Genomic DNA, 18,707 nt, shown 5'->3' on the forward strand with positions numbered 1-18,707 from the left:
AGTGAGAGCTAATTAAAAAGGGATCATAATTAATTTTTCAATCCTTCTGAGCTCGTCGCTTACTGGCCCAACCCTTGATCACGTGTTTGTGTTGTTATTTTTGTTGTCGACTTCCTGGTAGCAAAAAAAAAAGTCATGTGACACTTCCTAGAGATTTATTTTCACACATCACTTCTGCTTTCCGCAACAACATTATCCAGCAGCAAACCCTAAATCCACCGCGGGATTTAGCGCTCGTTTACGGCATGGCTGACGGTGAGAGATCGCCTTTGCTGTTGGACAGTCGCTATGGAATGAACGGGCTGTCACCGGGAGATGAGACCTACCGACCTCCGAGCAAACCACAGAGTGAGTCAAACACGATCCGTTTTGACAGAACGCTTTTCGTGCTGTGTACCCTCAAATCATTTTTGGGCATCGTAGGCGAATTCGAACATACGATTCGATTGGAGCGTTCGAACGCGCCTGTGATGCCCACGCTCTTATGCTGACTAGCGAGACATTTATTATTTATTACTTTTATTTTAATTAATTTAGAGTACAGCGTGTGCATATTTTAAACATGTGATTTAACTTTCAGTAATCTGTAATCTGCAGATCCTGAGCACACTACAAATAGTGGCAGATTAGACAGTGTACACCAGAATCACATGACTTAAGGAATCATGATTTTTGCCCTCACACTTATCAGTGATCAGTTCAAGTAACGTTGTTATTGACTATTGAGCAATAATACAAGTTAAAATCCTTGACCATTTGTAAAAATGTTGAGTACCTAACGATCTACACAATATTGCTCTGTCTAGCAAATCCATTTTCTTTGCTTTGCTCAAACATATAAATGGCAATAAAATGTGTTAAAAAGTTGATATGGTTAGTAATGAAGGGATGATGTTAGGTTAGGGTTTTTATTGATGTTGAATATTATTTACTTATTATTTTGAGGTATTTATTTACATAATATTTTGTAAGGTTTATTTAGATAATAATGTTTTTGTATTATCAATTGCAAAAATATCTTACTTTCTTAGCACTGAATATATTTATGTATATTTATAATTTATATAAACATAACTTCTAATTTAAGTAAAAAGTTTAGAAGCCATATCACTTAAATATTAGTGTGAATCTATTAAAGTAAGTATATTCATTAATATTGTGTAAAATAAATAAATACATAAATAAATAAAAGGTTTTAAGCATTGTTTTACCAGTTTGTATGGAAGGTTGATTCTGCCATGAAATAAAAAAAGGCTAAATATATATATATATATATATATATATATATATATATATATATATATATTTGTTATTTCCCAGCGTTCCCATCAGCTCCTCCCACGTTGATGGTGGGAGAGGCTCCTCCACCGTACTCCCCGCTGGGCTCTCCGGAGAGCGGCAGTGCTGCTGTCATCAGCTGCAGAGTGTGTCAGTCGCCTATTAGTGTGGAGGGCAAAATCCACCAGCATGTGGTCAAATGCGGTATCTGCAATGAGGCTACAGTGAGTTAACAAGCACATTCATTTAGGATTCCAGTCATCAGACATACCTAATATTATGTGTTATATTTGATTGAAAACTGTACTGGTGATATCACTTCCTGTTTTATCTAGCCCATAAAGAATGCTCCAGCAGGAAAGAAGTATGTGAGGTGTCCGTGTAATTGTCTTCTCATCTGCAAAGTCACCTCGCAGAGGATTGCCTGCCCTCGACCTTACTGGTGAGAGACATTACCATCCTTCATAAGCCTTCCAACAAAGTATTAGGTTAGGAACACACCATGGAACTTATGTACTATTAAACTTCTTCTGTATCAAAGTATCCTGAAAAATGCATAGGTTTCTACTAGATATATCAATAATTAATTGATAATAATAAGACTTGAGCACCGAATCGGCATATTACCAGTTATATAAACCATTTATAAACAGTTGTTTTAAATTGTAATAATGAATGCAGTTCAGCTTTGCCATCACATAAATTAATGAAAATATTTTGATGAAAATAGATTATGTTGATGATTTTGCTGTATTTGTGATTAAATAAATACAGCCTTGGTGGGAACAAGAGACTTCTTTCAAAAATGTATAATCACAAATGTTATCACCACAAGTTTTGAACAGTAGTGTATATTCAAAAACATGTTTTATTATTATTTTTTTAAGTGAAATTTTGTAGAGACTGTTAGTTGGGAGATAATTAAGATTTTAAAGATTTTAATGACATTAAAGATTATTGAAACAAGGTTATTAAATATGATTGGATGCCCAGTGGTTGTTGTGCAATGTTGATAATGTTTTTCTTATTAGTTTTAATTATGAGTTTACAGAAATTCTGTTATTTCATGTTTTTGTGTGTGCATGTTTGACTTTTTGTTTCTTTTTTCTTTTTTCTTTCTGATGGGGATCAGTAAGCGAATTATCAATTTGGGTCCAGTTCATCCTAGTGCCGATAGTCCGAATCCTCAGCCTAGTGGTGCCAGAGTTTCCTGTGGCCACTGTGGAAACACTTTTCTGGTAAGAACTTTTTTTATATTCATGCAAAGTTGCAATATTTTAAAGCTCTTTATCATTTCATTTGAACTAATAATAGCCTTAATATAGCTGTGACCCGATGTCTCTCTGTTGTTGATTTAGTGGACAGAATTTACAGATCGGACATTGGCTCGCTGTCCACACTGCAAAAAAGTGTATGCTAATTATTATCCATAGACCTTCTTTTATTTAGTACCAGCAGTTACAGTCACTGGCTGCGAGTCAATTAATAACATGTAATTCAATATTTTTCATCCATGCAGCTCATCGATTGGCCAGAGGTACCCTAGAAAGCGGAGTTTGATATGTTTCCTGCTGTGCTTGATCTTCATTATAACGACTGCAGGATTGATCGTAAGAATAAAAGCATTTTTAGAGTTCATTATTTCAAAACGCACCATCATTTCGGAATACCAGGAATCCCCTTTTCTGTGTTCTGTTTCTCTTTTTAGGCTGGCACGTGGAGGAAGGCACTGACATATAATGGGATTTATGCCTCCTGGGTACTTTTCATTCTCTTGGTGCTGATCACTTTGGTCAGAGCTTTACATTGGGCCTGCATGAAAATCAGTGAACCGCTGCACAGCTACTCATCATAGGAGTGATGGATGTGGAGGAGGAAGAGGTAGCAATGAAGTGCAAGCGACGAGAGTAAAGAGAAACGGAGCAAAAAGATGTTAATAAAGTGCTGCTTTGTCTGGAAAATATCCAAGACATATTTCACCCCCAAATCAATTATTATTTTGGATAATAATAGTAATTATAATATAATTTTGATTTGGGGGTGAAATGTGACCACTTTTCACCCGAAAGATTGCCCCCCCCCCCCCACCCTTTTTTTATTTGATACACTACTCTTCTCTGAACTGATATCGAATCCAATTCGCCAACATTCCTGATGGGAATCTGCTTCCTAACCACTACAGAGTTAGAAAAAGCATAGAAAAAACTATATTTCAGCCTTGTCAGTAGGATAATAACTTCTAGTTTAGTTGCACAATCAGTAACTACTGACACAGGCTATTTTTGCACCATGAATTGAGATCACACAAATATATGGAAACGTTACAGTCAGAATGAGAGATTGTGGCTGAATTGCTGAAACACAAAGTGTAAGTGCCTCATGTGACCATGTGCACTGGTGTTAAAACTTGTACTGCAGGAACGGCAACTTTTAGCTTTATTGGAAAACCCTGACCTTGCACATAAAATGAAGGGTATGAGCAAGAAAAAGGAAATGGAAACACACTGAAACACTTGGAAGGTTTAGAAAAGAGGAGAAACAAAAGCATTTTTTTTTTTTTTTGCATTTTAGTGCTATTATTGGAATGTGCTATAGATTGAACCATAGGCAAAGATGAATTGATTATTCTTTCAGTGTAGTTTATTGCTTTTCTGTAGATATTATTCAGGGACTCTATAGGGGTTTCTTCTTGTCTGTGGCCCAAGTTTAGACCAAACCTTTACCTTCCTTTTCTTCCTCCTACAGCATTCAGCATTATGCTTTGCTTACTAACTAATAAAGATCAAATATCCAACACAATGCAATATTAGAGATAATTTTGAGATTCCTAATGATCCTTGTGCTACTTTTGTTGATGCTGTTTTTTAATCAGGCATTGCTGCTCATAATTTGTACTTGTCTGTGGTTATATAGGTATAAAGCTGCAGTAAAATCTTCTCTTTTATATGTTGCGAAGACCTTCAACATTACCTAGTAAAGTAGTATGGGAAGATATTTTTTAATTACAATTTTGACTTAACATTTTTTCCTTTTCTTTTTCTCTGTTTGGCACAATCTGCACATATAAACTGTTAAATGCTAATGACTGTAAAAACTCATAAAAAAATTGCTGTGATTAATATCTATACTGTCTGAAAAAAGTGTGCAAAAATCGTACAACAGTCTGTCACTGGGACAACTTCATACCTTATCAAGCTTTAAATTAATAAGAAGTAATAATAGGCCTAGAATCCTTTGAGGGTAAATAAGGTACAGTTGTACCAAGTTGTACCAGTGACAAGCTGTTGTCATTTTTTGCCCATTATTTTGGAAAGTGTAATCCGATGTAAATGTACCGGCTGACAAATCATGTAGGCTGAAATGAACCTCTTGCACTGCACTCTTAATGAAGATACAGTTACTAATAGACATAGTACTTGTACCTGTACCTATTCTGTGAAATTCAGAAGTGACCAGTATGTTTTTATTTTTGCAGAGTTTGATTTGTTTACATGAGTGTGCAGTTGTAGTACTGTGCATTTACTCTTAATTTTTTGTTGAAAATGTTAGATATATATCTATATATATATTGTTGCACTACATTTTAGCGATTTCGCTAACAGAATCTAACCTTGTCATTGTTGATTTTGTTGTTGATAATTTTTGTATTTTCCTTTGTGACTAAAATGTTTAACAATCTCTTGAGTATTCGTGTGTATGTGTGTTGGGGTTTTGACTTATTTTAATTGACAAACAGAATGAAATACTATAATGAGAAGCCAGAGAGAAGTTGCTTATGAAAGTTACAATATGCAAACATTCAACTGAACATGGTAGTGGTTTATGAGCATGACTTTTTTTAATAAATGACAAAACGTAATACATATCTTTATCATAATACTTATCACTATGGTAGCACAGATGGCCAAGAAATAATTGCTAATGTTTTCCAGCCACACAGACATCTGAAAATCGGTTTTAATTGTCAGCTGTCTGAGTTAAGTTACATTATTATGGACTTGGCTTAACTTTACCTGAAAATGAAGATTTAATTTCAATCACCACAGAATGATTATTTACTCAGTACATATTTAGTACATTTTATGGAATAATAATACTAATTAAAAGTATAGTTTACAAAAAAAAACAAAAAAAACAATCTAAACACCCCCATGTTTTTAAATTCTGTGCAACTCAGATTGAAAGAATATCCAATCCACTCCTATCATGGTGGATGTATGTGTTGAGTCTTTTTATTTGGTCCATCCAGTTCACAACATGATGCATTCATGCATCTGACGGATCCAGTTCTGGAGTTCCTTTTCTTTTTGTATTCCACAGAAGAAAGAAATTCATACAGGATTGCAACGACATGTTGGTGAGTAAATCATAACAGAATTTTCATTCTGGGGTAATCTGTGCCTTTACATAATTTAATAAAAGCAGCTTACAACAAAATATAACTTTAGATCAAAGGTGCAAATCAAGTTGAGATGTATTATTTACAGTAATAGACACCTGACTAGTGTGCCCCCTCTGTTTTTGATACTGCCCCACACTCTCAGAAAAAATGATACAAAACCTGTCACTATTGCCGCATCCTTTCAAAAGGTTCTACTATGTATAATTTAGGTCCGAGGTGTCCAGTCCTGCTCCTGGAGGGCCATTTCCCTATGGAGTTTAGCTCCAACACCTTTCCTGCCTTGAAGCTTCTAGTGATCCTATTAGCATCTATGGTTCCAAGAAGAAACTTTTATATCCATGGAACCTTTCTATTAAACAAAGGGTTCTTTACAGTTAAAAAACATTCTTCAGATGATTATGTTCTTCACATTTCTTAAAAAAAAAAAATGGTTCTTTTAAGAACGGTCCACTGAGGGGTTCTTTGGAGAACCAAACATTTGTTGTTCTGTGACATCACTGCAAATTTTCCCCTTTTGGAAGAGTGCAGGCACAGGATTGGCACCTTTAATGTACCTAATATGAATCCTTTATGGTATGCTTACTCTACCATTACTTCTAAAAGTGCAAGGTCTGCAGGCCATCAAATGTTTATATTATTTGTTTAGCGATTTTTTGTCACGATTTTGCACATGGCTACAACTTCAGAACCTTAACGGTGGTGAGAGTAGTGTTCTCCTCATCATTCGGGCAGTCCAAGTCCTCTTCCTCTCCATCCTCTTCATCAAGTTGGAGACTTCCAGAAGAAAAGCGCATGCGCGCCAGCGGACCAGAACGCACCACTTTACCCAGTGCAGGAAAGTAGGGGTAGAAAGTGTCTGAATCTGAATCACTATAACTACCTGTGCCGAGTACACATAAAGATGTGGGTCTTTCTGGGAGTGGGGCGGGACTTAGAGGAAGGTAGGTGGGTCTGGTAGGAACCTGGTGTCGAGAAAGGTGTGGATAATATCCTAGAGGGCGATACTCAGATGCATAGGCAGCGGCGTTGGAGGCCAGTGTAAGTCGCTGGAATTCGAAGTCTGGTTGACTTGAGGCTCGACGTGGCAAGCCGGTCTGAAAGGTGGAGTCGTCGCTGTAATGGCCCGCTTCCACTCCACTCAAGTCCAATTTCCTATTCAACCCAACCCTTAGTCCAAGTCCTCCTCTGGGGTACAATCTCGATTCTCCCTGGCCGGCAGGACGGAACCTTTCCTGCTGCTTTTGTAGTTGTGGTGACAAGCAAGAGGACGGTGATGACGAATGGGCAGTTTGTCTGGGGAAGTATTGCAGAGGCACATGGTTGTGATGGGTTTGAGGCAGTCGGTCTAGGGATGAGGACGTGTGGTCTTGCAGCAGGTACGGATGAGTGGCGAGTGGGAAGGTTGGCAGCACTGGGTGGAACTGCAGATGGGGCGTGTTAGGATAGAGGAGCACAAGATGCTGGGCGCTTGGAGACAATCTTCTCTTTGCCTTTTGTCTCTGAGCTCCTCTACTACGATGTTCTGCTCCTGATGTGGAAAGGGAACGGAGCTTGGGCGAAGCAGAGTTGCTTGAGAAGGCAGGATTTCGTGACAAGGGCCTGGTTCGTTCCAGCTCATTAGCGAACATGACTTCCACAGCGGATAGGCTGCGCTTTGCTACGCCTGTCTGTTCGCTGTGTTGCCCAGCAACGGTTGGGTCGGGAGGTAGATGCTCATACAGCTATGAGAGAAAGAAACAAATGTGAGAAACACGATCCAAAAAAACAAATACGAAATGCAAGTAACTAGTACAATACCTGCTTGGAGACGTCAGTCAGTATGTCAGGAGAGGATCTGCACTGTCGAGTGTCATATTCAGACTTGCAGTAACTTCTGAAAAAAAAAAAAAAGCAAAACATGCTGTAGATGCAGTGGAAAACAAACCCCTTCAGCACTGTCCAATTCCCTAAAGACTCTGTTATAAAATATTAAAACAAATTGTAGTGTTCAAAGACAACTTTAAACCGTTTGCAGGTTAATATGCCCTACACTCTAATAAAAAAGGTACAAAATCTGTCACTGGGAGAGCACCCTTTCAAAGAGTACACCGCTGTGCCTTATTTACTCATAAAAGGTGCATTTTAGTACCTTAAGTGTACATATTTGTACCTAAAGCATACAAATTAGTATGTAAATGTTAGTATTAGTGCCTTTTGAAAGGGTTCTGCCACAGGGACAGCTTTTGTACATTTTTCTGAGAGTGTAAAGATGTCAAATCTGCGGTGCATTTGAAATTGTTCTGTTGGTTTCCCAGGTTGTATAATCCCAAATGGTGCCCTTAAAGTGTATTTGTGGACTTGAAACAGTCATCACTTGTCCATTCATGACACTTTAGGGTGTCCTATTTGACATTTTATGTTTCAGATGTATGCTCATGAGGGCCTTTGTTTAAGTGGCTCAACGTAGTAATGTTGACTCAACCACTGGTTTTAGTTCAGGACTACCTAATTGTCTAAGCCAACTGAAGACAATTGTATTATTTTTGCTATTCTGATTATTCCCATTAGTGGCTTTGAAACTACATGTACAATGTATGCACAAATCTATTCCCACAATACCCAATGTAACATCTTACCTTTCAAAAGGCAAATGTTTCTTGTCTCCAGAGCCTACACACTCAAGAAGTTGCCTCTGCGTCCTGCCACTACAATACCACAATCGCAAGAATAAAAAGAGACAACTGTTACTGATCAAAAAATATATCATGAAACCTAGTTCTTTCTATTCTAATTAATAATGTCATTAAGCTAGATTTTCAGCATCGTTTACCCCAGTATTTAATGTCACATGATCCTCAAAAATCTTTCTTAACAGCTGATTTTTTTTTTGTGTGTGTAAGAAACATTATTATCAATGTTGACAACAGTGCCTCTTAATTTTTTTATTTGTGGAAACAATGCAAAAAATATTTTTGGGGATCCTTTGATGTATAGAAAGTTCAAAAGGACAGGATTTATTTTAAATATTTTTTTGATCAATGTAAATGTCCTTACTGTCATTTTGTGATCAATTTATGTCATCCTTGTTGAACAGACGTATGAAACTTTCGAACTGTAGTGTATGATTGCTAATACATGAATCAAGCTCACTCAGCAGAATGCTGCCCATTTCTTACATGGTTTCCACTTATTATTTTATTATACTGCTGTATGTGGGCAGAGATATATTATACAGAAGACTGAAATCACTCACAGTGACATTAACTTCTGCATCAAGCCTACACTCAGCTATCGTATCTGATCATATTGCTACATACTGTATATGTAATATGATCATATTGTTCATTCTCATCAAATTTAACTTTTCTCAACTTTGTCATATCGCTAGACACACCCACTTTTTGTTGCCAGAGATCACCATCACTCATTTTGCCAGCTATCATCAGCTCTCAGTAAATATTTCACACATATAAAGCAATGACTAAAGTCTCTTGTTGTGTGTTTAGTAAAGAAGATTATAACCATTACAATCTCTCAGAAGGTTTATAATCATATAACATAAAGTATTAGACAACTGGGGCTTATCATTGCATTTCACAAAATCTGAAGTCTGCCTTTCAAATACCTGTATCTGAAACTGGATCCTTTGCTGGACAGAATGGACCTTTGATGTGTCTTGGGCTCTTCGGCAAGTCTGAAGAAAGCATGATACTCCACACACAACTTCCAGAATGCCTTACACACATCTCTGCTGGCCATGGAAAATTCAACAGTGTCTCTCCTTGAAGGCTAACACAATAAGAGTTGAGTCAATGATAGATGAGGATATTACTGATCATTCCATGCAGTCTTCTTTTTGTTGAACGTTAAAGCATTTTCAGCCTCAAATTATTTTTTTTTATCCTTGTTCTTTCTTATTAGAAATACATTCCTATTTTTATGGAAATCGTCAATATAAAATATCTGAAATTGTACCACTTGATTGGATTGGATTATTTAATATGACAAACAAAAGTTGTGCATCTGCCTTCTTGCATTTTCTGATGTTTATCTTCCGTTTATTTTATATCATTCTGTTGTCTCTCATGATAAATTGCTTGTGCTGTTCCTCATTTGTAAGTCTGCCAGCTTTGACTAAAAGTGTGTGCTAAATGACTAAATGTAAATCTAGAAGTCAGCACAGTCTCTCTGCAGATATAGTACATAATGAGAAAGATTATTTCAAGTGTTGCTGAGGAACTATTGTATTCTTTTCCCCACAGATTCCATTGTAAATACAGCTGTTGCCATGGAGGGATAATTTTTGTCTCACCCCGCTCTCAGTGTGGAGTTTGATGAGGAAATGTTTCCTCTTGAAGCTCAGCTTTCGGATCTTGGCCCAGCTGAAGGTATTGATCTTTGTGTTTCCCTGATAACGGCATAAACATAGAAGAGAGTCTACATTTCTAAGCTGCATTTGTGGTTGCTTTGTGTGTTTTTAATGCATTTTTTTTCAATTAGAAAGCTAAGGAGTAAGCTTATATTTGTGTATATTACCTGAAAAACGAGTACTCCCATATGTGTGACAGCGAGGTTGATCCTCATGCCTTCTCCATCATGGGCCGGGTGGGGGCGAATACCGTACATGTCCATTTTCCGGGCAACCTCCAGCAAATGCACATCTGATTCAGCAGGAGCGTGACCTCTGACCCAATAAACAAAATCATTGTCGAATGTACAAATGTTCTCATTTGAGTTTTGATTTGGTGACTAAGACCTTGTTTACACAGCAGGTCTTGATACCCAATTCTAATTTGTTGCCTACATCCAATTCTTTTTGACCATCCATTTACACTTTCTGTCAATTGTGACCCTAATCCGAATCATGTGGTTACACTTTCCATACCATCTTAAACATTGTGCATGCTTAAAGAATAATATGACATCATTAAACCATGAAGTAGTACTAAATTGTCGCAGTTTTAATCACAGAATACAGAATGCAATGCCTCAGAACATCCAATCTGCCTGTTTACACGACACATGTTGTCACATTGGCACATACAGCGAGTAATGTAATCCATACATACAAAGAAAACAATAACAAATAAGTTCAGAAATTAAGTGTTGTATAATAAAATGTAATGACACAGGGGGAAAGTATATTATTACATTACAATACATTACATTCTACATTATATATGGATGTCAGTGGTAATATTATTATTCTGGTATACTTGCATGGTGTGTGGCTGTATCTTACCTGTGCTTTTTGTGAAAACGAATGATTTTGTGGTCCAAGTATTCTTGGTTTGGCACATATTGCTTATTTTCAAGATGATGAGCATCCAACTCTTCATCATAATCCCCGATTTCTGCTGCAAATGGGGACAGAGAGGGAGAAGTATAATGTGCATATGATAATCACAGGCAGGATTTGAAAGCATTGTATTTTGATGCTAATTAGACATTCAATGAGGTAAGTGGGGCTACCTTGCAGTATATGAGAGACCAGCAGGGCGGCGCCATTATCGTTACAGGTAAGGCTACCATTTGACAGATCCTGTTTGATCTGAAGGGCAAATAGATACCTGTATAAAAGAGGCAGCAGTCAGACTGAACGCATATGACCTATCACCATCTATTAATCTGCCTATATATATCAGACAATCATGTGCGTGTGGTTTACCTTGTTAAGCCTCTCTGCAATTGTCCTGGGTCAGGAGGGAAAAACTTCACTATAAAATGGAAAGCCACATCACTGATATCTACGGATGAGAAGCATCTTATTAGACCCATAAAACTAGCATTAAGCCTTTTTTATTAATAAGCTTAACGTTCACTAAAGGCAAAGGATTAAGTGGATGGTTGGGTTGTGGTCTAATAGTTAAGCATCTGTGATGGTAAATTAAAGGTTCAATCCAGGAAAGAACTGAATTGATAATTGGTGAATACTAACTTCTGAGATAACATATTCTACAGTAAGCATCTAGGGTAGGGGTGAGTTGGGTAAGATGTGCCAGGGGATATGTTCTCAAGATACAGTATATTTAAAAGTATGTTAATTTGCAAAAAATGTTGCTGACTTGCTAAAAAGCATGTCAGCAGCATTTTATAGCTGTTGATGTAGTTTTCTACAGTATTAAGTGTGTTATGACAAAGAGTTTGGGGGCATATTGGATCACTAAATTATTAAATTACTTTTTATGGAAACCCTATTTTAATCCTTCCATCATAAACCTTTCTCCTTGCCAATAGTAAAACTTAAGCAAAACTAATGCATCACTCCCCATTCACCACTAGCATAACCACTAGCCTTACTTTAGTGACCACTTCTCTCTATTAACTAGCTGCTTATTACCATGCATATTACTAGCATATTGGCTGTTTATTAGTACTTATAAATCATATATTAATGCCTTATTCTGCATGACAATTTTAATACCACATGTATACTCTGTAACTTAAACTTAACAACTACCTTACTAACCATTAATATTCAGTATATTAGGAGTTTAATAGGCAAAAGTTGTAATTAATAATTAATAGTGAGAAGGTCCCCAAACTAAAGTGTGACCTAAACAATTAACCAAGTGGACCTTGTCACACAAAACAAAAATGACATAATAAAACTCACTTTTGATTTGCTTAGCCACTGGTTTCAGGAGTTCAAGCCAAACCTGTAGAAGAAACAGTATCTTATTTCATTTTCTATGGGTGCAGCAAACACCTATCTATTTTACAAGTGTACATAGCAACTATTTCAAGGGACAGTTCACTAAAAATAAAAATTCTGTCATTTGTTCAACTGTTCCAAACCACATTTTCTTCAGATCAAATTTGAAGTCATTATTACTTAAATAATCTTGCCATGCAATGAGCTATTAACCCAAGAACAGATGCGACAAGATCAATGACTTAGTGAACTGATCAAATCAGGAAGAACTGTGAACAAATCATTTATATCAGTTCTTGAACTGGATGAACTGACTTCTCACTCAAAAAATCTCACTCAAAAGACCATCACTACTCTTGTAAAGTCATTGCAAAGAGTTTGATGGATGTCAGTGACTATTAATTCAAATTGGAACATCACACAAGTCAAATGGACCATTTATTGACACCTTTATGGTGCTTTTGCATCCTTTTTAAGGCTTAAAAGTTCTATACTCCATTAATAATAATTGTAAAAAAAGTGGCCATCTATATTATAGAAGATTCCGTCTTTGGTGTTCCACAAAAGAAAGAACGTCAGGTTTGGAGCAACACAAGGATGAGTAAATTATGACAAAATGTTTATTTTGGAGGGGTGAAATATCCCTTTAAGTATAGGCTCTGCTGTTTTTGATCAAACTCTGTTATTGACGTCATTGACAGGTTAAAGGTTTTGACTCACATAGCTGCCAGTATGGTGACGAAACTCCAGGCCAAAGTACTCTTTCTCCAGCAGCTTTAGATGACCACACACCTTATTGAAGAAATCAGAGCCCAGAATCTTTCTCTGTGGGAAGATATAGAAGAATAAATCACAATACAGAGATGGAAACCCTTTATTTATCTTACATGTCATTTCAAAATTTATATTCGTCTCAGTGCTACTTCAATGTTATTTTTGACTGATGTGACTGCAGTGTCACTGTGAAATTACTCCTCAGATCTGCTTCTTTCTTCCATCTCCATTACTTGATGCGGGTGGTAATGAGATGGTGATGCGATTTGAGCAGAATGTGACTCTTAGAGCAACTTTCTCTGGTAATTGAATCTGCAGCAACTGAACTCCTTAAAAAGAATTATGGGAAAGTCAGATGCTCACTGAGTCAGCCTGAAAATACAGGGTTGCTATCTGATGAGTGTGTTTGTGGGCACATATGATTGTGAGGATGTGTTCTTGAACCCTGTATTTACTGTGACAGTGGGGCATAGAACCTCCCTATTATCTTGTCAAAGACAGGGAACATAAGAAGAAGATAGAGGGATTAAGTCTTGAACAAGCATGAGAGGTTGAAACACATATCACAGTACAAAGATAGATCTGTGACTCTCATAGAAGGGTAACTTTATGGCAAAATTTGTGAGGACATAATGGATACTTTCTTGCACTGTTTATTCAGGACAAATGGGATATTTAACAGTGAATCGTCACAGATTATACACTTAAATTCAATGCTAGCTTTACTTTGAGTCCACTGAACACAATCTACATCAAAATACTCAACATTTATTTTTACAAAAAAAGTGAGTGGTGCTTGTCTGTGCAAAAGCTGATACCATGATGCCAGGTAGCAGCATTATTTTAGTATTACTTATATACCATTATAGTAGTTATTAATAGAATAAATAATTTGAATTAGCTTTTAATGTTATAATTTCAGTTTTTTTTTTTTTTTTACGTTTTAGTAATTTTGGTTTTGCATTTTTGGCATGTGTAAGTGTAAGTTTTATCTTCTAACATTCAAATTCATTTCTTTTTAGGCTATTAAAACAAATGGAAACTATATATTTTTTCTCTTTTAATGTCAATTAATTGCATTTTCCACCTGTTTTTAATTAATCCATGCGGATGAGGGAGAAAAATAAGAAGCTAAAACCAGCCTGTGCTGGTTGGCTGGTCTTAGTTGGTTTAAGATGGTCAGTGGTGTTCAGTTGGTTAATTGGTCAGCTTTTCTAGCTAAGCCCCCTCTGAAACCAGCCGTGACCTGGCTGGAACACCATCTAAAACCAACCAATCAGCTTAGGCTGGTTTCCATTGGTTCTTTCAGCAGGTATTGCTTAATAACTCCTCCCCTCCACAAACCACACAATCTGAGGTGTCATTAATTTCAATATACTACTTAAGTGTATGAAAAAAAACCTAATCCAATAATAATAATAGCAAGCAACACTAAATATGCTGAAATTACATTTTCTTGACCAAGAATCAATCGAAAAACGGATAATCTCTCTACCTCTTTCTCTCTGATTTCTTGTATTTTCCACTGCCTCTTTACTAATTGCCTGTTTTGCCTGAGGATGTAGGGGAACGCAGGCGTGCTCTCTGGAATGAGGCCATGCAGGCCAAGCTTCTGTTCAGTGCTGGCCATGATATTTACCACTATTCAGACACACACATGCCTCACGGCTACTAACTCACTCACTCACTCACTCACTGTCTTTTTTTCTGTCTATCTCCCCACCCCCCTGATTTTATATCTCACCTGCTTTTCTGACTGGTAGGACAAGGCTGTGCTGTGCAAAAGCAGTGAAAACCCCCAGGCATGTACACACTCATACACACACAGCATCCCCCATGAAGCAGAAGCAGCACGTGGATAATGGGACATGAAATGATGCTCCTTTACAAGCAAAACACAGCTGGACCAAAAGTAAGAGAGCCCCCACCCCCAAACACACACACACACACACATACAAAAACACACACACACACACACACACACACACACATATATATATATATATATATATATATATATATATATATATATATATGTGTGTATGTATATATTACTTAAATGAGGAAACTTTTGTGTAATGTAATTAAGTGTACAATGTAGACATAAGTGATTAAACGTCACCATTATTATCAGCAACACCATACATTTTGAAGAAACTTATGCTTAAGTGGTTATTTAATACAAATAGGAAAAGAAACATTACAAAATGTTAAGGTGTGTGTGTGTGTGTGTGTATGTATGTATGTATGTATGTATATGTATATATATATATATATATATATATATATATATATATATATATATATATATATATATATATATGCACACACACACATATCATTTCTCACCTCCACCTCGAAAACTCTCTCGCTGTCGTCTAAAAAGATGACGCGTAATCGCAGTTTCTCATTCTTGTTCTTCTTCCGCACAGCTGTGCTATTGACAGGTGTCTTCAGCAGCTCGAACTTATCCCCCATTTTCTGTGCGTCTGTTGAGGGTTTAAGCGCCACACTTTTCTTTTATGTGTGATACTATCCGTTTGATGCTGGAGTGAGGGAGTAGCGCGCGGGGGTCTCGTGACGAGTGTTCACGCATCCTTTTCTTAAACTGAGCAGCATCAGCAGCACTACAGCCTCTGATCTCAACCCTGAGCACCACGCTACACGATAAACTCAAGTCCCTAACTCTACAACGCGCAGAATCAACGGTTTTGTGTTGTCATCAAAATTTTTGGCGTAAAATACTTAGCAATGTCAATGTTGCAGACGCTGAATAATGGCAAAGAAAATGCACCATTTTAAATTACAATAATATATTCTGTATATGGGACAAAATTGTATATACTGCCATGAAAAAAAAAGGAAAAATTGATACTGTACAAGATATACAAGTATACAATATATATAAAATGGCTCAATAAAAATAGCTCACACACACACACACACACACACACACACACACACACACACACACACACACACACATATATATATATATATATATATATATATATATATATATATACATATACATATACATATACATATATATATATACATACATATATATATATATATATATATACATATATATATATATATATATATATATATATATATATATATATATACATATACATATATATATATACATACATATATATATATATATATATATATATATATATACATATATATATATATATATATATACATATATATATATTTCACTAATTCCATTCAAAAAGTGAAACTTGTATATTATATTCATTCTTTACACACAGACTGATATATTTCAAATGTTTATTTATTTTAATTTTGATGATTATAACTGACAACTAAGGAAAATCCCAAATTCAGTATCTCAGAAAATTTGAATATAACTTAAGACCAATACAAAGAAAGGATTTTTAGAAATCTTGGCCAACTAAAAAGTATAAAAATGAAAAGTATGAGCATGTACAGCACTCAATACTTAGTTGGGGCTCCTTTTGTCTGAATTACTGCAGCAATGCGGCGTGGCATGGAGTCGATCAAAATAGATTTTCTATTTTCTAAATAGATTTTCTATAGAGTTTGCTGGCCAGTTGAGAATAGGGATACCTTAATCCAGGTACTGCAAGCTTTGGCACTGTGTGCTGGGGCCAAGTCCTGTTGGAAAATGAAATCTGCATCTCCATAAAGTTGGACAGCAGCAGGAAGTATGAAGTGCTCTCCCAGTTGCAACTCCCAGTTGCAACTCCCAATATGTGCCAGGAGGTGGCAGTATTTCCTAGTGTATTCCAAATCAACAACTCTGGGAAAACAAATACTGTAACTCTGCAATTAGCGTATACAACTGTGCGATGAGAGACTAAACAATACGTTATAACATGTCAGTCTCTCAAAAAGCGTCACACATCAGACGTGTTTCTCTCGTCCTCACCTGTTGTTCTCTGTATTCCTGTGCAGGTGAATGTACTCTCTTGTTTTGATACGGCGGAGCGGAACCTGTAAGAGGAGCTGAAGCCGGAGCTCTGCTGACCAGCTGCTACTGTTCCATCACACATCATCATCATCATCACCAGCGGCCCTGTTTGATTTTCCGAGCACCTGTCAGTCTGGGTGTTTTCCACCGTGTTTTCTGAGGCTCGTGTACGGCGGCTGAGAGGTAATATGTCTCTACGACCACCTTAACTTTTATGCTACAACATCTGGAGAAATGCTGATATCTGCCAGGATTTTTTTACACACATATTTGATCCCAACACAGACATTTTGTCACGGCACTACAGCCTAAAGAAAGAATAAAAAAATAAAAAAATGAATAAATAAATAAACTTGTAAAGTTGTAGCGTGAGTTATAGCTTTACAAATGAATAAAAAGCAATAACCCCTTACATTTTAAATAGAACAGCTAACGTTAAACCAAATATAAGCCACAAAGAACATTCTGGTGGGGTTCTCTCAATGTTATGAAAAAGTTACTTGGTCTAATAATGATCTCAATATATTAACACAAAATACAAAATTTCTGGAACGTTTTTCTGAAATATTTTAGTTGGATGTTGTTCTTATTTTGTATTACAATTTTTTTTTTTATCAGCTAGATTTAGATGTCTAAAAGACTACTTTCAAAAGTAATATTGCTATAATGTTTGCAAAATCTTAAAATAGAACATTCCCATACCATTGTCTCTAATGTTCACATAACTAAGAAAATCATAAATATATAAATATATATATATATATATATATATATATATATATATATATATATATAAACATTAAATAAATAAATTTCACATGCCCTGTCTTTGGGACATGCAGTTTTTTCCTGGACAGAAATGGTGGAAATTTGAAATGTCTGTTTGTAGTCAAGATTTTAAAGGGGTAGCCTATTTACACTTGATGACTTCGCATTATTGTGATTATACTGCTGACCAAATGTAAATGCCCTCCAAGAATCATGAATACTGTCTGTAATTGAAGTGCATTACATAGGGTTTTAAAAAATGACCCTATCCTAAAAATTTTCACCAAAGTGAAAAGTGAGTGCTTCACCTATAGATATCTATTGATGTGTGTAAATGGCAAATTGTTTCATCCATTTGTTTCTCCCACCTTAAACTTTTTATTTCTTGTTTTTACTCATTTTCCACTTGAAGGATATAACAGCACAAATGCCCAGAAAGAGTTACTACAAAATGTCAAGGGTGTCATTTGGAAAATGTCAAACACCGCCTGGCATGAGAAGGGTGATATATTTTTAAAGCTCTTCTGTTAATTTAGTAAGCAGTCAGTGGTCCTCTGGTTCATCTCACCCTGGGGGTTTGAGAAAAAATAGACACTGGAAAAGGTCTAAACCATTCCAGCCACTTTGCCCCTGATGATTCATTCACCTACACACTCAAATCCATGTATTTAGCCAAACATCTGCTTTAAACTGTCTTCCCATTTGCTAATCCCCTATGGTTGCAACTTGCTTTCCCCCTGTTTGCACAGATGTCGTTTAAAGTTTAAGACCTGCATTTCCTTTTGCTTCTGGTGGTTCAGTTTGTGTGGTTTATCATTCTCCCTCTCAAACTTGCAATGGATATTTGACATCTAAGGGTATTGGACAACAATTATTTTTATGTT

General features: G+C 36.3%; 2 protein-coding genes across 2 annotated transcripts; one reads left to right on the forward strand and one right to left on the reverse strand.

Annotated features, from left to right (window-relative positions):
- The first annotated feature begins 120 nt into the window (after positions 1 to 120).
- On the forward strand, positions 121 to 4,956 carry pip4p1b (phosphatidylinositol-4,5-bisphosphate 4-phosphatase 1b). The gene is made up of 7 exons (XM_052546496.1): positions 121 to 348; positions 1,321 to 1,502; positions 1,614 to 1,720; positions 2,411 to 2,516; positions 2,637 to 2,689; positions 2,798 to 2,888; positions 2,987 to 4,956. The coding sequence occupies exons 1-7, from the start codon at positions 246 to 248 to the stop codon at positions 3,131 to 3,133; spliced, it is 789 nt and encodes a 262-aa protein (XP_052402456.1). The 5' UTR covers positions 121 to 245; the 3' UTR covers positions 3,134 to 4,956.
- A 139-nt stretch (positions 4,957 to 5,095) lies between these two features.
- On the reverse strand, positions 5,096 to 15,566 carry LOC127949374 (FERM domain-containing protein 7). The gene is made up of 12 exons (XM_052546495.1): positions 15,438 to 15,566; positions 13,035 to 13,139; positions 12,276 to 12,318; positions 11,328 to 11,406; positions 11,132 to 11,229; positions 10,902 to 11,016; positions 10,196 to 10,343; positions 9,972 to 10,067; positions 9,285 to 9,448; positions 8,296 to 8,364; positions 7,478 to 7,553; positions 5,096 to 7,401 (listed from the first exon to the last, which is right to left on the reverse strand). The coding sequence occupies exons 1-12, from the start codon at positions 15,564 to 15,566 to the stop codon at positions 6,355 to 6,357; spliced, it is 2,169 nt and encodes a 722-aa protein (XP_052402455.1). The 3' UTR covers positions 5,096 to 6,354.
- Positions 15,567 to 18,707: the final 3,141 nt, after the last annotated feature.

Source organism: Carassius gibelio, chromosome B1 (genome assembly GCF_023724105.1).
Source record: "Carassius gibelio isolate Cgi1373 ecotype wild population from Czech Republic chromosome B1, carGib1.2-hapl.c, whole genome shotgun sequence".
Taxonomy (NCBI): Eukaryota; Metazoa; Chordata; class Actinopteri; order Cypriniformes; family Cyprinidae; genus Carassius; species Carassius gibelio.

Excerpts from the sequence above, each read along its gene's own strand:
- pip4p1b (XM_052546496.1), top strand. The coding sequence starts at position 246 with ATGGCTGACGGTGAGAGATCGCCTTTGCTGTTGGACAGTCGCTATGGA. Across the intron at positions 2,517-2,636 it reads ACTGTGGAAACACTTTTCTG|TGGACAGAATTTACAGATCG; the intron begins GTAAGAACTTTT and ends TTGTTGATTTAG. Across the intron at positions 2,889-2,986 it reads TAACGACTGCAGGATTGATC|GCTGGCACGTGGAGGAAGGC; the intron begins GTAAGAATAAAA and ends TTCTCTTTTTAG.
- LOC127949374 (XM_052546495.1), bottom strand. The coding sequence starts at position 15,566 with ATGGGGGATAAGTTCGAGCTGCTGAAGACACCTGTCAATAGCACAGCT. Across the intron at positions 11,407-12,275 it reads AGTGGCTAAGCAAATCAAAA|ATATCAGTGATGTGGCTTTC; the intron begins GTGAGTTTTATT and ends TCTCATCCGTAG. Across the intron at positions 7,402-7,477 it reads TGACTGACGTCTCCAAGCAG|CTGTATGAGCATCTACCTCC; the intron begins GTATTGTACTAG and ends TTTCTCTCATAG.